This window comes from Chelonoidis abingdonii, chromosome 9 (genome assembly GCF_003597395.2).
Source record: "Chelonoidis abingdonii isolate Lonesome George chromosome 9, CheloAbing_2.0, whole genome shotgun sequence".
In the NCBI taxonomy this organism is placed as follows: Eukaryota; Metazoa; Chordata; order Testudines; family Testudinidae; genus Chelonoidis; species Chelonoidis abingdonii.
The window spans coordinates 58,953,574-58,973,814 of record NC_133777.1 but is presented as its reverse complement, the minus strand read 5'-3'; the positions used below and the strand labels follow the sequence as shown (position 1 = coordinate 58,973,814).

Sequence of the window (20,241 nt, the reverse complement as noted above, 5' to 3'; positions counted from 1 at the left end):
TCACACTAGAAGTCAACTCAAGCAGCTGCACAAGTGGCATCAATGCGGACTTACATACCAAGGTGCTCACTCACTGTTCCCCGCTGTTCTTTCAAGTCTTAAACCCTGCAGCACATATCGCAAGGATGGATCAGGTACATAGTTCCAGAGTGAACTACTCATCAGCACCCTCCTCTAAATGTATACATCACCAGCTGTAGTGCGAGACTAACGAGACATCGATCGCTATCCAGCACTGACGCTGGATCTACAGTGATTAGCGGATTCTTAATTTTTCATTTCGACTGGAAAAGTTTGGCATTACGTATTTATGAGATGAGTGTAGGACGTTCAACTTTGATGGGCTGAACTACCGTCGGCACCCATTCATCTCCAGACCAGCTAACATGTTCTACCCTTGCGTCTCTACCTAGTTCACATGACCACGACGGGTAATGAGTCCATTGACAGGAACGCACACCAAGTATCACCAACGATAATCAGTCCTGAGAGCCAGCTCATGGGAAGAAAATGTCACACAGCAACAATACGCCCTGCAGTCATCGATACCCTGCCTTAATAGGATGCCCAAGATAGGACAATGGAAGCTGCCGATTGAAGAACGCCGGAAGCTCCTCACAATCATAGAGGTTTCCACCCCAAGTCCAACCCCAGACGATATAACCAGCCAGAAAAGAACGGCGGGGCTTGCGTGGCGTCAGAAGGCCACTGGCTCTGGATGAAACCCTGGAACATTCACGTGCACAGTTATACATCATAAGAGGCCTCCTAAACAGAGTGCGAAGACTGAACCTCCGAGCGAGCAGACATGGGGAAGACCAAGCAGCAGAAGGAATCTCGAGGCAAGACCAGAGACACCTCATGGATCTTACTCACAGATAGCTGATGAGGTGTACACTTTGAAATTCCCTACAGTGGCTTTGGAGACGGCCGTGGACTAAACACTATCACTAGATGGCACATTCAGCGCACAGGACAGCTGAGCCCAGATCATTGAAGCAGGGGCTCTCCCTAGAGAGGACCCAAGTGCAGACTGTGCAGAGAGCCTCAGAGACAGTCCAAAACTTAGTTGCAGGATGTATAAGTGCAGGCAGGAACAGCATACACTGACGGCACAACCAAGTGGCTGGCATTGTGTACAGGACATACTGACTCCGTATGGGCTAACCCTCCCAAGACAGATGGGAATTTCACAGTAAGGTTTGGAGAATAGCAGCTAAGATTCTGTGGGACTTCAGATCAGACTAACAGGCAGGTACTGGCCAATAACCAGACTCGTGTAAAGACAAGGAGCGAAGACAGCGTGAGTGATGAGTTATATGCATGCCAGTGTGCGTCAAGCACATATAGGAAAAGGAATATGAGAGTCTGGAGAATACCAGGGCTAAAGAAGACTAGGAGGAGTGGAAATGAAGGCCAATAGTGTCCCTGTGGGTCGTAGACCACTCGGGCTGTACTCTAAGCTGCTGTGATTATCTCCCACTTCAATCCCTAGGTACAAACATCAGAGCTCTCTGTCCAGAAGAGTGCAGTGCTAGGAACAGCTAAGATACTGCGCAGAACCCTCAAACTCCCAGGCCTCTGGTAGAGGACCTGAGGTTGAGGAAGACACACACCACCCATAGGGGTGAGAGGGGAATTATATATATATATATATATATATTTTTTTTTAAAGACAAGAGGGGCTGAGACTTAAGCCGTGGTATGGAATAAACCAAATATTTTTAAAATTGCTGACTTAACCAGGATTTTTTCAAAGATTAATGCTAGTTTAGGAGGATTTTATTGGACTAAGTTGCCTGGCTCCAAGATAAACCTCGGACTTGAATTTCTAGTGACCTAAAGGGTGACGACCAATAGAAAATGATGTCCAGCAGATTTCACATACACAACCACCACACAATCTTATTGCCATTGTGCAAGGGTGGCAATAGGAACCCCTTCCTGAACCAAAAGCCACTCATTGGCCACCACAAATCCAAATCAGGACTCTTGTTCATACAGTCCAACAGGACCTTCAATGTGGCCTGTTCAGCAGCACTGATAACAAAAATACTGTTTAGTGGGATCGGTCAACAATGACCTGCCTTTCCAGGATACAAGATCGCAGTTTAAGAAGCTAAGAATGTGCTAAGGGATTTCCTAGAGTCTGTTTCCTGCAGTTTAGGCAAATAGTTCTCACTTCCAAAAGCATGATACAAGACGTTGGTATCTCAAATGGACTTATAAGTTTGTGGTTTGTTTTTTCTTATAACCGTAGCATGCTTTTCAGAGATGTAGAGACCCCTTAAAATCAGTATTTTTCTAGGGTTTCTCATATCTGAATATGGGGGTTTGAAGTCCCATGTTCCAAAAAGCTTTAGGGGACAAGAGACACCCTTTGTGTAGTAGCAACCTTAAAGAGGTTTAAGTGATATCAAAATATAACAGACATACCAAAGCCATATTAGCAGTGTAGTGAGACACTAACTAGCTGATGGTGCCTACCATCTCTACCAAAGGAGCTGGCTTGAGATTCTGGAACAGCTGACATCACATTTGCAGTCAGGAATTTTTCAAGCTGTCTTTACTATAACAAATGCTACTCAAAGTGAAGATCCTTTCCATGATGGTAACTTTTTAGAGAAAATTTGCTGAGATGAGACCAGAATTTTTCTAGGACCTTTTTCTGCTGGCTGTTAATTGTTCAACTGGAATACTGACACCAAACGAGTTTGGATTAATTAGTATTCTTTTGATAAGACATATGTATATTCCAAAAACAAAAAATTATTAGAATCTATGGCTATGCTAGTATTCAGAGTAATATAGTCTCAAACAGAACTCATATCCACTTTAAAGAAAATCAGTGGCACTACACTTCTGCTATGCAAGGAGCGGGGCAGCAAGGACTGCCCTTTCATTTCAGTGCGGGCATTACTCTGATCTTGGGGGATGAGAAGGAGGTGCCAGAACAGCCTGTGATGGTGAGTGCTAAAGCAGTGAGCTTCCTTGAATCACAATGGCTTAGGCAGTGCTTCTCTGATACTTTTAAACTCCTGTGTGAAGCATAGCTCCCTTCTGGTTCTCCAGTTGTCCTGAAATAACACTTGATCCAGCTCCAGTGTTCGCAGAGCTGACCAGCAGAGGAGCATGTGCCTTCACCAAAAGGAAAGTTCAATCACCTCTTCTAGACCACAACTTTCCAGTAAAGTCAAGAAAGGCATCTGGACCTCTACAATGAACCTGCATTGGATGTAAATAGGATGATCTTCTGGCCAAAGACTTGCAAGGTAATACGTTGAACAATTGTAAAACTATTTTCCCTATTCTCCTACAAGTGTTAGATATTTGAAACAGAAGCCACACTAGGGAACTTTTTACACATCCTTACATATAATCCCTTTAAAATCCCTACTCTCCTCAATATTTAGTGAGGGCCATAACACTTTACATGTAACTAGGAGGCAGAATAGCTATGAAGTGTTAATGACATTAGTAACCAGGGATGTTTTAAGTGAAAAATCTATTTTTACTCTGTCAGAATACCAAGTGTAATATCAGTCTGGAGAGCAAGAAACCAGGTTACTCCCCCCTCCCCCGTTTGTTAGTAAACAGTGCTATGAACTAAGCAATGTATGGTTAAATAATTAAAAGTACGCTGGATTTAGACACATGGTTCCTCACTTGAAGTGATTTAAGAAAAACTTATAAATAGAAGTTTTAAAATTGTTAAAGTTAAACCTGTATTAAAGGAGTAGTTTTTTTTTCTGAACTACCAACCACTCACACTGGATTCCCATAACACCTTCAAAAATATTTTTATCTACAAGATGGTGACCATAAGTAGTGGGCACAGAAATGTAAGTTGTAATTAAAAACACAATTTGTAAATTTGGGTAAATTTATTCATGGTGAATAATCCTACCTTACCAAAATATGGACTCACCAAAACAGGTACAGGATTTAAAAAAAGAAAAAAAAAAAAAGATTAAAAGTTAATACACAATTTCTCCAAGGCCTTGAAGAGGCCACCAAAATTTCCACTTCCTTTATGACTTACTGTAAAAGATTTATGAGCAGGCTTTCCCTTTCACAACTAACCTGAGTAAACATGCAAGTCATTTTGTATTTAATAATGTGACTCAAGAACATATTATACAGTTCACATATTTAAAAAAAAAGTTCCTTTGAAAGCCTCAGTGTGTAGAAGAACTGGTTTCCAAAACTAATCCATCAATGAATGCAACTAATTTGCATCATATTGGCACTGAGTTATAAAACAAACAGTTTGACTGGGAGTGGCTCAGGAATCTGAAATCATTCATTTTGTGTTCAAAGTCATGAATAGAAGGCTGCCTTCCACTGGTCACCACATCCACTGTAAATGACAAAAGCCTTCTTATAAAGATGACAATATAATCCCCATTTACAAAAAAAACCCTTTTGTTTGACTACTGAATAAGACTTCATTGAGATGCTAATCATATGTTGCATTATGGTTCCTGAAAAGGCTCTAAAAGTATATTGTAAACACGGCTGACCAAAAATATTCCATCTTAAAACAAAAAGATTCCTCCCACACCCCTCAACCTGCTGAATTAGCACTGAGAGGCTTTTTTTTGTTGCTTCACCAGTACGAGCTGCTATGTCAATCTGCATCTATTTCATGAGAGTTAGATGCAGTTATAGATTATACAGCAAGAAGAACTAAGATGTGTGCTCTTGTTTTCATTTTAAAAAGTTCTACAGAGCCTGTTTTGTTAAACTACAATCACAAACAAGATTACATATCTAAGACAGTATGCTTTGGAAGGTGTCTCGCTGAATCGTTTTGAGGTGTCTTAGTAAACATTATACATTAATTTTTAAAATATTACAATGTACAGAAGCCCTGAAGTTATCCTAAGATGATATCAATCAAAAAAATCAAAGCAAAATTAAATAGATAATGATGAAGAAACTCTTTCCATTCTAACAGAAACTCAGGACGACTTTAAAACAGCAGCCTCTAGAGCAGTGGTCTTGAACCTTTTTACGCCCAAGATCTTTTTTTTTTTTAATCCAAAGGCAATCCAGAATCTACCCTGCCCGTCCTCGAGCCCCGCCCCCCCACTCCCTTTCTATCGCTCACTTTTACCAGGTTGGGGCTGGGGTTCAGGAGGGGGTGCGGGCTCTGGGCTGGGGCCAAGGGGTTCACAATGTGAGAGGGGGCTCTGGGCTGAGCCTGGGGCAGGGAGTTGGAGTGCAGAAGAGGGTGAGGGGTGCAAGCTCTAGGAGGGAGTGTGTGTGCAGGAGGGGCTCCAGGCTGGGGCAGAGTGTTGGGGTGTAGGAGGGAGTGCACGGTGCGGGCTCTGAGAGGGAGTTTGGCTGCAGGAAGGGTATGGGCTGGGGCTTGGAGTGCAGAAGGGGGTATGGGGTGCTGGCTCCAGAAGGGGGCTCAGGGCTGGGGTACAGGAGGGAGTTTGGGATGCCGGCTCCAGGATGGGGCTCAGGGATCCAGGTTGGAGTGCGGTCTCATGCGGGGCACCAGGTGCAGTGAGGCTAGAGGCAGGCTCCCTACCTATCCCAGGCTGACACCGCTCCCAGAAGGGGCCTACGCGCCCCTGCGGCGGGAGGCACGTGGCTCCGTGTGCTGCCTCTCTCCAAGCACTGACCCCGCAGCTCACCCGGCCAATGGGAGCTGTGGGAGTACTGCCTGCAGGCAGGAGCAGGGCACAGAGGGAGACCCCTGCTCTGCCGCCCTCTCCCCCCATCCCCAGGGCTGCAGTGGCCGCTTCTGGGAGCGGTAAGGGGTTGGGGTAGGCAGAGAGTCTGCCTTAAGTGGCAGCCACACTGCACTGCTGCCAGAGATCGCGATCGACTAGAAGATCCTCTAAGATCGACCAGTCGATCACATCGACCAGTTGGCGACCACTGCTCTAAAGTCAGACATTTTAAAATCAGCAGGTCAGGACAACAAGTAAACAGGAGCTGTTACAGAGCTGGCTGAGGAGCTATTTTCAATAACTCTTGGATTGGAACACTGGGGAAGTTCCAGAAGACTGGAAGAAAGCTGATGTACCAATATTTTTAGAAGATTAACAGTATGATCCTGGTAATTATAGGTTTATCAGCCTGACACTGATCCCTGTCAAAATAATGAAGCAACTGACACAGGACTGTGGAAAATAGATCTTTTAAAACTTTATATATTTTTGACATTATAAATTTGGTTAATAAAGCAAATAAGGAGTCAGTATCTGACATAAAAACTAAAGCTTGAGAGCCCAAGCTACAATGCTCATGCTGTTATTTTTAATGTGCTAGCTTGAGCTCCAGCTGCAGTATAGACAGCTACAGTGTAGGCCAGGGGTCGGCAACCGATGGCACGCGAGCTGATTTTTAATGGCATGCGGCTGTCTGCTGGGACTCTGCATGCCATTAAAAATCCTGCCGACGCGGTAAGCTGCAGGGTCCACGCTCCCCAGCCGGAGCGTCCGGCCGAGCGCAGCAAGCCACCGCCCCTTCCTCTGCCTTCCCCTGGAGCCTTGCCGCCGTGCACGCAGCGCTCTGGGGGCCATGGCTGCGCGCTCCTGTGGGACAGCTTTTGGGTCCGTGGGGAGGGAAAGACACTCCCTGCTCATCTGGAGCCCTGCTGCCTCGTGCGCAGCACTCGGAGGGGAGGGGAGGGGCGGGGCGGGGCTGCACGCACGCACACGCGGCTCCAGATGAGCGGGCAGCCTCGTGGTAACGGGTCAGGGGCCAGGGGGGTTGGGTAAGGGCAGTCAAGGGACAGGGACCAGGGTGGGTGGGATCCTGGGAGCGTGGTTAGGGGTGGGGAGTCTCTGGAGGGGGCAGTCAGGGAGCAGGGGGAGTTGGATGGAGCATGGGAGTCCCGGGGTCTGTTAGGGGTTGGGGGAGTAGATAGGGGTCAGGGAAGTCAGGGGACAAGGAGGGTCAGGGGGGGCAGTTAGGGTGGGTGGGGGTCTCTGGAAGGGGTGATCAGGGGACAAGGAGCTGGGGGGGGGTTGGATGAGTTGGGAGTTCTGGAGGAGGGCTGTCAGGAGGTAGGAGTGTGGAGAGGGGTTGGGGCGGGCAAGGAGCAGGGGGGGATGGTATGGGTCCAGAGTTCTGGGGGGTCCTGTCAGGGGGCGGGGAGAGGCTGGATAGGCATGGGAGTCCAGGGAGTTCTGTCTGGGTGCAGGGTGTGGATAAGGGTTGGGGCAGTCAGGGGACAGGTAGGGGTAGGGTCCTGGGGCGGCAGTCAGGGGACAAGGAGCAGGGAGGCTTAGACAGGGGGTGGGGTCCCAGGGGGCGGGGTCCCAGGAGGCGGTAGTTGGGACAAGGAGTGGGGAGGGTTCTGAGGGGGGGCAGTCACCCAGCCCTCTGCCCTGAGCCCTGACCCCTACCACACACATCAGCCCTCTGCCCTGAGCCCTGTACCACCCAGCCCTATGTTGACTCTTTCACACCCCCATGACCCCAGCCCTGACTCTGGCACCCCCACACATACCCAGCTCCCTACCCCGACACCTGCACCCCCCCTCACATGCCCCCAACCCTCTGCCCTGACTCTTGCACCCCTCACATCCCCAGCCCCACCACATCCCATGCACCCTGCATATCTCCACCCCCACCCTGAGCACCAAACGGGAGCTCCTGCACCCCCACTCACATTCCCACCTGCACCCCTCACACCAAATGAGAGCTGCCCAGTAAGTGCCCCCACACCCATACCTCCTGCCCCAACTCTGAGCCCCATTCCTCATTCTAGCTCCTCGCCAGACCCTTTACCCCCATCCCTGTGCTCGGTCCACTCCCACCCCTAGCTCAGTGCAGAGAGAGGAAGACAATGGACCAGAACCAGGGAGAAGGTAGGTACCCACTGTATGTGGGCAGGGCTGAGACCCCAGACCGGCAGCGAGCTGAGCGGGTCCAGTAGCCAGGATCCCAGCTGGCAGGAGCTGGCGGATGGAACCCCTGAGTGGCAGTGGGCTGAGCTGCTCAACCCACTGCCCGTATGGGGTCCCATCTGCTCACCCCGCACAGCCTGCTGCCGGTCTGGGGTTCTGGCTGCCAGACCCTTCCCAGCTGGGGCCTGTGGCCTGGACTCCACTCAGCCCACTGCTGGCCTAGGTGAACATAACCCGAGACCAGCATTGGGTGAGCGGGCCGGTGGCGTAAGATCAACATTTTAATTTAATTTTAAATGAAGCTTCTTAAACATTTTGAAAACCTTGTTTACTTTACAATACAACATTAATTTAGTTATATAATTTACAGACTTGTAGAAAGAGACCTTCTAAAAAACATTAAAATATATGACCAGCACGCGAAACCTTAAATTAGAGTGAATAAATGAAGACTCAGCACCCCACTTCTGAAAGGTTGCCGACCCCTGGTGTAGACAAACCCAAAATTTAATTGTGAATAGGGTAGAGTCATCAAGTAGGGATGTTTCTAGTTGGGTCTCAGTGATGTCCTGGCCCTATAACTACTTAACCTTATTATTATTAATGTGCACAAGCAGATGATGCAAATGCTCAGGGAGCAATAAAGGAGACAGGTCACTGCTACAAAGCAATATGGATCACTTGGAAAGGCTGAACATATTTTATATGGCCAAATGTAATGTTACACATTTAGATCAAAGAATATAGTCCATACCTGCAGAATGGGGGACACTATACTGGAAAGCCGTGACTGAGAAAAAGGTATGTGCATAGCGGCGGATAATCAGCTGAACACCAGCTCCCATAGTATGTGTGTCCAAAAGGACTGCCACTAACGTGATCTTTGGATATATGAACCAGGAAATCTCAAGTAGGAGTGGGGGAGCTTATATTACCTCTATTGTGTTGGTGCAATCACTACTGGAATGCTCTGTCCAGTTCTGGAGTCCACAGTTCAAGAAAGATGTTGATAAATTGAAGAGGGTTCAGAAAAGAGCCATGAGAATGATTAAAGTATTAAAAAACGATGCCTTACCTTATAGCAATAGACTTAAGGAGCTCAAGCTATTTCGTTTAACAAGAGAAGGATAAGGGGCGACTTGATCAGTCTGTAACTACTTATGTGGGAAATGAAACTTTAATAATAGGCTCTTTAATGTAGCAGATAAGAGTACAGCATGATACAAAAGGCTGGAAGTTGAAGCTGGACAAATTCAGACTGGAAATAAGATGTACATTTACAACAGGGTAATTAACCACGGAACAACTTACCAAAGGTCGAAGTGAATTCGGCATTTTTGGCAATTTTTAAATCAAAATCGGATGGTTTTCTAGAAGATATGCTCTGGTTTGAACAGGAATTAATTCAAAATGTACAGAAGTCTTAGGCCCATGTTATACAGGAGGTCTGACTAGATAATTACAATGGTCCCTTCTAGCATTACAATCTATGACCTTTGTAGCTAGCATTTTCTGCACTTCCTCAACAACTGAAAACTCCCCTCAGAACTGTGCCCCAGAATGCCAGATGCTGGCTGTTACTGCACCTTTTAAAGTACCAGTCTGAAGGAGTCTGGGACCCATATGTGCAGGGAAAGCTGTTGCTTTCCACATGGCTAAATTTGGTATCTTTCTTACACAATTATATGAAGCTAGGAGCACTTTAATGTGAATTAAGATTACTCATCCCTCCTTTTGGATACCAAAGAACTTCACAAGAAAGCATAATGGCCAGTATGTGACATTTTAAGAAGCTCAAGGGAAGACTTTATGTTAACTTTGCAGGAAAGATCTCCACTAATACACTAGTCTGGCAGCTAGAGGGCTAGTCCAAGAGGCCAAGTAGCAAATGAAAAAAAAACCAAAAAACAAATAAAAGTTTGAAGTGGGGTAAGCTTTGTGCCTGCGCTCGATTCCTTTCATACCATAACTGCACATGGATCACTTCAGGACATCATGACTTGTACTGTTCTATGATAATGAGAATCTTGGAATATTTGTCTCCATAGACCCCTCAGTTTGAAACTTACCAACGGCTTAGGCAGTTTTACATTTAATGAAAACGTTTTCTCTTTGTCTGCAGCACAAAGTGAGAGTACTTACTGATATCATCTTCATGATAAATGACAGAGTGAAATGGTAGAGTTCTGTCCTTAATATATCTCTCTGCTGGCTCAACGTAAAAGGTGCCACCTTGAGTCTGGATAAATCCTTCAAATCTTCCATCAATAACAGATCCATGGCTAAAGCTTCCCTGTTCGCCTATTAAACAAAGCAGCAAGTGCATTTTGAAAAAACATTTACATCCATCTCAAAACATTCTTACAGTTTATATACAAAGACATTTCCAGGATACACTCTGAAATCAATACAGGAAACAGTGTGTGAATTAAACTTACTTACGAGAATACACCTGAAACATGAATTCAGAAAGGAAATTCTGAAGCACAAAGCTGTAAAACTAAAATTCCCATGACCACCTCAGATATATTTTTATTCACATGCAGAACAGCTGGTTAACATACAGATAAAGTAATAGGTACGCAGCAATGCCCTGTACTCATGATTTTCCAACATTGGCAAACCAAGAAATACAGAATTCGAGTCCCTTACATGTACTTCAAAAGGTTAATGTTACAAGAACAAAACAAGGGTGCGTCCAGACTACCCGCTGTATCGGTGGGTAGCGATTGATTTATCAGGATCGATATATCATGTCTAATCTAGATGCCATATCTCGATCCCCGAACGCGCTCCCCATCAACTCTGGAACTCCACTGGAGCGAGCGGCGGTAGCAGAGTTGATGGGGGAGCCGCGGACGTCGATCCCGTTACATGAGGACAGGAGGTAAGTTGGAATAAGATACTTCAACTTCAGCTACAGTATTCTCGTAGCTGAAGTTGCGTATCTTACATCAACACCCTCCCCTAGTGCAGACCAGGCCCAAGTGTTAAAAAGCAAAACACTGGAAAATGTTAAAGCAATACTTTCCCACTAAACTAAGTGATCCCGCACAGGGGATCTGGGATTATCACAGTATCATAACCCCCTTTCTCTAAGCAAGCCCTGTACAGCTCCAAATCAGCACTCCTATTCAGGCTCTTCAGTGGACCTTCACTGTATTCTGTAAAACAGGGGTGGGCAACCTTTCAGACACGGTGTGCTAAGTCTTCATTTATTCACTCTAATTTAAGGTTTCACGTGCCAGTAATACATTAACGTTTTTAGAAAGTCTCTTTCTATAAGTCTGTTATATTTAACTAACCTATTGCTGTATGTAAAGTAAAAACGGTTTTTAAAATGTCTAAGAAGCTTCATTTAAAATTAAATTAAAATACAGAGCCCCCCGGACCGGTGGCCAGGTCCCAGGCAGCATGAGTGCCACTGAAAATCAGCTCACATGCTGCCTTCGGCACGAATGCTATAGGTTGCCTACCCCTGCTGTAAAGCATCAGTGACCTGAATCCTTGCTACTGGTTGGAAGAGGCTAAGGGATGACGAAGACTCCTCTGTTCAGACATCAAGAAGAAAAAAAAGGGGTTAAGCTCATATGGGAAAGTCTTGAAATGACTTTCAACTTTGCATTTGCTCATTTACCAATGTTTAAATTGGGAAAGTTAATCTTATGTTCTGGAATAGAATGAGGAACAAGGCATGTATATCCTACAAATATCTTTCCATGTGAACTTCCAGTTTTCCAAAATTACATAGGGCACAATTGAGGGGCAATTAGGGGACCAAAGGGGTGCTGTAGAGAGACTTTGCTAGCACTTCTCACATGTCCACAATTAGCAGCTGGAGAAACCAGCAGGACTGGTGAGGAGAGTTTCAGTCTGGCTATCCCTTTAGGACCCAGCAGATCATTTGCATTGAGAATGGCTACGATTCCAGACACAAGATGAACCCAGATGAATCTGTATGTGGACTCTACATGCTTAAAATTCAATCACAAGAGTCAGATGAGGAGCGGATCTGAACTCATGGTCACTGGGACTGCAGATGAAAACCAGCCTCCTCAAGCAACCAGCTGAGTTGAGGTAAATGGATCAATTGCCAGGGCCTCTTCACTAAGCACTTCCCTCGAAGAGCTGAAGCTGATCTTTTGCCTTAAGATGAGCCTCTTCTTACAGTTTCCCTGACCTTACACTCCACTCCTACAAAATCTGAGAACTATGTACCTGTCAATGGTATAAGACCTGCCTGCTTATTCTCAGCTCCCCACCCTAGCTTCACTGTGTACCTGATTTTAGAGCACATAGCAAATTAAAAACTGGACATTTGTGGGGGGGCTCTCATATGAACCCTTTAACCAAAGAACCCCAGATTTCCACTACATATCTTACCCCAGATTCCAACAGGGCATGGCTGTCTTCAAGACAGTCTGGCTATACACAAGCATTCAAGCACTCTGAGATGTAAAAGCATGACATTTTGTAGGGGCTGTATCCCAAAAAACCATGACAAAAATGACTGCAAATTTACCCCCACCCTCAAATTTGAGCCCAGAACACACTTAAGGAAACCAACTATGTAACCCCACATGTCTTCCAACATTTTATTTTGGAGCAAGGAGGGGTGCAAGACGGGCAAGATACCATAAGTATATCACTTGTTAGATGGTGCTCTCTTATGGAGACACGTTGTTAACAGGAACCAAAATCTTGTGTATGAACCACCAGTAGTGGAGAACACTCTTCCCCACCCCCCAGAATTTACATCTCCAGTTATATATATTCTGGAATGCATGCATTTACAGTCAATGACCGAGTTCTTGATTCTACACTGATGAAGACTCTCTGGATTCCCTTCACCATTCGATATGAGCATAAAGTTTTATAGTTCAAGGTATGTGAACTCTGGAAGTAAATTTCAACAGGCATCAAATTCAATATTTCATACTCAATCATCTGTAGCCATTTCATAATCCTTGTAGAAACTTAACAGAAAATTTCAAGCTTTTCCAGCAAGCATTACGGGGAAGGTCAGGACTAGCTTCCACTTTCAGCTTGTTCCAAGGGCTAAGCACCAGATTACATACAATTTTTACAGGGGCCATCTTTTGGGATATGGGTGTCTAAATTCACCACATTGCTTGTCAGAATCCCTCAGGTACCATGTTGCCTGATATTGTAGTTGGGCCACTCAGCAGTATAACTGAATAGGGGATGGTCAAATCAACTGTTCAGCCATCTGGTTTAGTTCATCTTTAAGTGAAAATACACAGACTGAAGTCACCATCTGTTTGAAAGGAAGGAGGGAAGAAAGGAAGGAAAGAAAGACTGTATTCAGAAGTACAGTACCCACATTCTTGAGAAGGTGCTTAAAATGAAGGACATTCAGACTTTGAATGACTTAAAAAAGTTATGAAAGTATTTTGCAGTAAATCCACCAAAACTAAGTTAGGAAAAGATCAATCAATGTCCATGCATCATATTTTAGTATTTTTTCAATTAAGGACATTTTAAATTAATATCTGTGCAATCTGATCAAGTATTTTCCACTTCATAAATCAAAGCAACATTAAAATCAAATAGTATTTGCTTAAAATCATTGCACTTTTTAATCAATGTGAAATTGTTGTTGTACTTGCCATATATGTGTCCAGTATAAATATGAGAGGTATCATAATCAACTACTTTATTTGATATTTCTACTTTGAAGTCATCACTAAAGAGGGACGTATCTCTCTTCATTCGAAGGTTGAAGTGTCTATGAAGTAAACAAAAAATAGTAAACTGAAATATAGACTGAACACAGACTGTGTTAAAATGTAGATAGTAAAAACACCTTGCAAATCCTTTAAAAATATTACGAATATGGAAACAATATTCCTTACATAGAGCACGAGACAGATAAATGTATTATAAGAATTATTTCAGTTCAGTACATAATGGTATTCAGAAGTTTCTGATGTAACTATACTAACAAAATAATGTAAGACAGAAATCATGGCCACTCTTAAAAGTTCACAAACCTAATCTTACCTGCTCAGCCTTAACTATGGCTTTTGTTCCCACTCCTCCATAAAACACAGGAGTAACTAAAGGAAGAGCTATCTTTTCTTTGATAAAGCATTATACACTATTCAAATTAGTAATCTCTTCATTTTCAATTTATTTTACTTGCAATTTCCAGCATAGAGACTTAAAGTACAGGTATACTGTTAGCTTAGTTTGATATTAAATTCAGAAGTAAGATGGACACCAACACTTGTAATAAAAAGTTCAAAAAAATGCGCAAGGATTACTACAGCTACAGCAGTTCAACTATATCTAAATTGAACAGATTTACCTATATTTAACATACCAACTATATTTAATCCCACTAGAAATATAAATGATCTCTTTGGAAATCAGGAGCACAGATTTATAATTCAACCTCTAATATTTAAGTGGAAGAAAAAGCTATCAGGACATAAAACGTCAGCCTTGTTGCTTTTTTTAAACATGACAGTTTTTACAAGTGCTGCAATAACTAATACACCACTAGTGATCCACAGCTATTAGGCCCAAAATTAATTTTCACTCCTACGCTATTATTTATATTACAGTATGACAAGTGCCACATTAATAAAGTATTTTTTTTAAATCAACAACTGCATAGTCCAATTGAACAAAAATAATAATTATCTTTACCTGGCAACTTATTTTAGTCATCTAAATTAATCAGTACTGCAACATTTAAGCTTCCTGTTTTGCATATAGAATCACCCTCCCAACACTAGGAAGCTCTTAAAATAAAATCAACCTGGGTTTTGTTTAATAAAGTTTGCAATATCAGTTTCATTTAGGTCTTATCTCTATTGTATGACACCTCCTCATTACAGAAGTGCCTTACTGTACATTCAAACAATGAGATGGACACAGGTGCTGCTGCCACTCCTAAACACCAAGGGAATGGATTCACATGAAGCCAGACATCTAAAGGCTTGTCTACATGGACACACAGAAGTTAAGACAAATCAATTAAAGATTCATACTGATTTTGCACCTTCAGGTGATCTGTCTTAATCTTCCTGAACGTTCCTAGGTCTACATCCTCTGAGAGGTGGTCAAGCTTCGAGTTTTTGATCTGTTCTCAGGAAGCACTACTAGCAAGGAACCAAAAGCACACCTATCAGCAGAGGAACCTACCCAGCTTCAGAATCACATAGGAAGGGAATAGTGACAGAAGTTGGAGATGCTGTCAAAGAACCCATTTGCCTCATAACATATGTGCTTCATAACACATTAACTTGAATTCATGTGTTCAACACAGATCGACGTTCATCCTTCTCAAGCTACAGAGACAATTATCCTTACTGAAATCTTGGATGGAGATTGTGTTACAGAATATTATCCTCCTCTCTTCTCCTCTCGTAGAGACTCTTACTGAAATCAAGGACTCAATGTTCTAGGCACTACACAAGCATAGCAAGAGATGGCCCTGCTGTCAAGTGCTTACAATCTAAATATGCAAGACAACATGGAATTACCATGTTGTAAATACAAAGCTGAGGAACAAAGATTAAGAGAATTGCCCAAGATTCACATAGAAAGCCTGTGGCAGGGTATTACCTCCAATTTCCCTAGCCCCAGTCCGATGCCTTAACCACTAAACCATCCTTCCTAATTTGTTCTGTGACATTGATGCATACCATGCTCCATTCTAATACTCTGGGACTGACATGGCTACAACACTGCATATATCCTGCCTCAGATGTCATTAGTAAGGGCCATCCCAGATCTTTACCTCAAATCAAGAAAGAGGGAGTGTCATATAGAGTAGCATAAAATCCCTCCTTTACCTGTAAGGGGTTAAAAAGCTCAAATAACAGGACCAATAAGGGAAGAAGATACTTTCAAATCTGTGGGAGGAGTTTTTGTTTTGTGCTCTCTTTGTGATTCTCTCCGGGAATTCTCTCCAGTGGTTCTATCTCTCAAACAGATGGGGAGATATGCTTTTGCGTGCCCTACCGTTAAGCTAAATGCTGTAACTTGCCCAGACAACTATCCACGGCCACGCACATATGAGCTATTGGAGAAACTGGGATAGGCTCAGTTCATCTCTACCTTAGACTTAAAGAAGGGGTACTGGCAAGTACTGCTAGATGAATCCACCAAGGAAAGGTCAGCCTTCAGCACCCATGTAGGGGGTATGAATTTGTATGTGCTTCCTTTCAGGCTGCGAAATGCACTCTCCACTTTCCAAAAACTTGTGCATAGTCTCCTAGCGGGATTCGGAGAACCTGCATTGACGTGGACATCTTTTCTGATTCATGGACAGAACACTTGGAGCAGCTACAAAAAGTCTTCGTGCGCATAAAGGAGGCAGGACTAACTGTTAACGGTAGAAAGTGTCAAATAGGCCTAAACAGAGTGACTATGAAGAATAATCAAATTAGTGAGACAAAGCTGAAATAAGCATATATAAAAAGGATTTTACTTGGCTTGTAATTTTCATTTCTGTAGTCATTATAATAAATATTCTGGACTCTTTCCATCTTTACTTTCCCCTTAATCTGCTAGCAAGCAAACAATTATCACATCAATATTGACTTCTCTTAAATCCATTGTTTAAACAAGAAAAAAACCAATTTCTCCCCTATACATTGAGATGTACACAGTGTAAACACATTCGGATTCAGAGTTTACATAATGAAACCTACTGTCCATTTGTGCTCACAGTATAAAAAAATGAAGGGTGTTAATGTCTGAAGTCAGTCACATTGTCAGTCACTTTCAATCCAATTTTGTTCCAGTATACACATCAATTAAATAATAAATAATATCTTCAGTTTTCAAGTTTCTTAAAAATATCTTCAGCATTTTCTTAATATTAAGACTCAATTTCATCTAAACTGAGAAAAATGCATAGTGAAGTCTATATTCAGACAAGTTTTTTCTCTGGATTTTTCAATACAAACACCAATACAAACTGCAATAAGCAATACCTCCAAATACAACTATCCTTATATTTCCATAGCCATATTACTTCTCAGTAATAAGAAACAAAGCACTAAGTTTCCTGTTCTCTAAACTACTCTATTAAATAGTACACACACCACTCCAGCAAAAAAATAGCATTTTCTATATTAATCTTTTGAGAAAGTAATCTCAATACTCAAAGTTAACATCTGGTAGATTAGCTTTAAGTAAATTAGTAATTTATGACAGGATGAGAAATGCACACTGCTACACAGCTTAAGAGATTAGGTAGACAAACTTTATATTTGGTAGTAAGAAGAAAACAAATGTCTCACTGAAAGTTTATGTCTACAGGATGTCCTTACGTAAATGGTACATCTCTAGAGATATATACTTTATGTACTTGTAAACTATAAATATTTAGAGACCGAATGACAAATAGATGGAAAACTGAGGAATTTAAGGTTACAGAATAAAACTAAAATATTAGATATTACTTTGTTTTGATATTACACTGACAAGTTACACAACTGCCCTGGTGGCCAACTTCATCCATTTTAAACAATGAAGTTGATCAGGCTGATGATTCGCAGTATAACGAAGTTCACAATATGCTCTTGCTTAGGCCTGGTCTATACTCACAGCACTGGTTTAAAAGGTATTGTTTTAAACAGACTGTTAAAACCTTTGTGTGGACATTCTTATCAGATTATGCCTGTAAATCAAGATAAATTGATATGGCAGGTTTAAACAGATATAGGTGTCATATACAAGTTTAACAAGGTTATACGAATTTAAATACATTTTTAAAAACTGATTTAAGACAAACTGGTGTGTTTAAACAAGCCCTTGACGCCATTCGTCTGCTGAAACTCTAGTAACAGATCTCCACCCTCACATTTGAGGGACTGCAATCTTCCTCCTGGGGAGGCCCATGTGTGAAAGAATAATGTAGTCTCCCTGATTTCATTGGTGTGTTAAAAATCCTAGCAAGACCTCCATCACAGCTGACTCAAGTGAATGGTATTCTTTCTAAAAGGAAATTCAAATGTTTTTATTCTGCCTGCAGACCCTTAACTTAGTCTATATCCTTAGAGCAAAGAATGATCCTTGATCTCTATATTACATGGGATACAGTAGCATATTGAAAATAAAATACAGTACTCCAAGACTAAACTTTTCCAGTTCTTATTTATATAAACTGAAGTCAATCATGAGCTACTGGAAAATAAAGGACACGCTTATTATTATATCTAACACTGAGAACTACGTAACTACTTAAGAGAGGTATGAAAAACAGGTGTAGGAATACTATATAATCAGGGCCGAATTCTCCTCTCAGACACACTTGCTCAACTGAAGTAAGTGGAATTGAGAATGCAGCTGGCCTTATTACAAAAGGAAATTATATACAAAGTCAGAATATACTGGATTCAACCTAAAATTACACAGAGTAGGATAAACAGGCTCCATGTCTCAACTGACACTAAAATCCTCTTCTGAGGTATTTACACATCATTCTTCAATCTTGCATTTTCTACTCCACAACGGCAATTGAGGTAAATGACCTGTACCTTATGATAAAACTTTTTTTGTTGCTATCTGAGAATGTGTACATCCTAGGAATCAATACCTCCATCCTGGGAATCCATACCTACCAAACTGGCCTGTAAGGTAAACTTTCAATAGCCACTGGAATTAGCATTCCTGATTTCTAATGACACCACTATGTTCCAGTATATGAGTAAAGCTACATATAACACAAAAATGCTAATTAAAGCAGTGTGACTGAACTTTTTATTATGAACAAAGCAGTTTGTCACAAGTAAAAACAGACTAGTGGTTTAAATAAAAATACATCCTTTTATGTTTTTACATAGTGACTTCACTCTTTCCTCATCACTTCCTACTCACCTCAGTTAATTTAACTAAATAAATAAATAAATCTGTTAGATAATCTGATTAAAAACAGCTTTGGAACAAACAGGTCTCCTCTTAGTCATTTGCAAATACTCCAGGATAGCAAAAGAATATCATCATAACTCAGCATGTTTAGCAAGTCACTACCATTAATTTTTGCTAAGGATTTGTGGGAATTTTCTACTTTAATTCCAAGGATGAAAATATGGGAGGGGGATGAAAGTTATTTGATTTCAAGGATGAAATTTCAACAATTTAAATTAAGCCCCAAAGCTTTAGATAGGCAGTGGTAATGATGAAATTCTATACTACATATTTTAAAAGATAGATATTGGTTTAAACCTACACAACCACGTTAATTTACAGTTTGGGATCAAAATAGTACCTCAACAACAGGACTCTTACCTTTGAATTTCTGTGCTTGGGGATTTGCACTGTAGTCTCATTTTATTAATGTGCTACCTATTGTTAGCAATGAAAGCAAATGAACCATTTTGCTCAGTACAATTACGTAAACTGACATAGCAAAAACTTCTTAAAATGCATAAACTGAATTGTAATACATTTGAAATATGGCTTTGACCTTCTTGTTTGCAGTCACATATTGCTGAAAAAAAACCTGAAAAAGCACCACACAGGCAGTACCAATATCCAGCAAGCTATGTTGCTTGAACACTGGTTAAATAATCTTTTTCACTCGTTTCCACAAAAAAAATAGAGAGAGAACGAATTCTCTCATATTTCATGTTTGCCATATTAGCATAAAAGTACACTTCATACAGTGATGTTACCTCCAGAGTTGAATTAAAATATTCAAGAACTGTGGTTTTAATTATGATTATTGCAGATTTTCAGATTTTGTATTTTTTTCACTTAATAGATTTTTTATTATTGCTGTTATTTTAATTATGATCGATGAACTGATTATATATAACCATGGAGATGCGATAATGAGCCATGTTTAAGTTACTGCATAATTTGCTTTAAAAAAGTCAGTTTCAACAATTTTACTAAAAAAAAATTACAACTGTCTGAGGTCAGACTGTCCCTTTGTCATGAAGATTTGTAGTTGAAACAGTTGCTATCTATGCTCAGACAAAACCTTGGTACTTTCTCATAAGCTATAATTATATCTATCCTACATTTTACTTTAGCCATAAAAAGGTATGCACAGTATTACTGCATACAAATCAAACAGCTGAAAACTACTGACATCCTTATTTTGACTCAATATGATGACAGCTAAGGTATGCAAAGCATTTAGTGTTTATTTCTACATCAGGTTCCTATAAAATAAGAGACAACTGTTATCCTTGTGCACAAGGCAACTTGGGATATCTCACCAAGAGAAGTTCCTGCACACTTGGAAACACAGCTCTAACCAAAGTAAAGACTAACAGGCATGTAAAGGCAGCCTTAGGCCAGGTCTACACTGCGACTTTAAATCGGTTTAATGGCTGATATACCGATTTAACGCTGTATCCGTTCACACGACGTCGTC

At 41.8% G+C, this 20,241-nt stretch overlaps 1 protein-coding gene across 2 annotated transcripts in view; it reads right to left on the bottom strand.

Annotated features, from left to right (window-relative positions):
• The window catches only part of ADAM10 (ADAM metallopeptidase domain 10), a 133,783-nt gene that overhangs the window by 52,077 nt on the left and 61,465 nt on the right, over positions 1 to 20,241 (bottom strand). Inside the window, exons 3-4 of one of the 2 annotated variants that reach the window (XM_075069588.1) lie at positions 13,505 to 13,623; positions 10,017 to 10,175 (exon numbers count right to left, since the gene is read on the bottom strand). In XM_075069588.1, coding sequence (XP_074925689.1) covers positions 10,017 to 10,175; positions 13,505 to 13,623 — 278 coding nt within the window. The remainder of the gene's footprint in view (positions 1 to 10,016; positions 10,176 to 13,504; positions 13,624 to 20,241) is intronic. The other variant, XM_075069589.1, reaches the window with a different exon arrangement.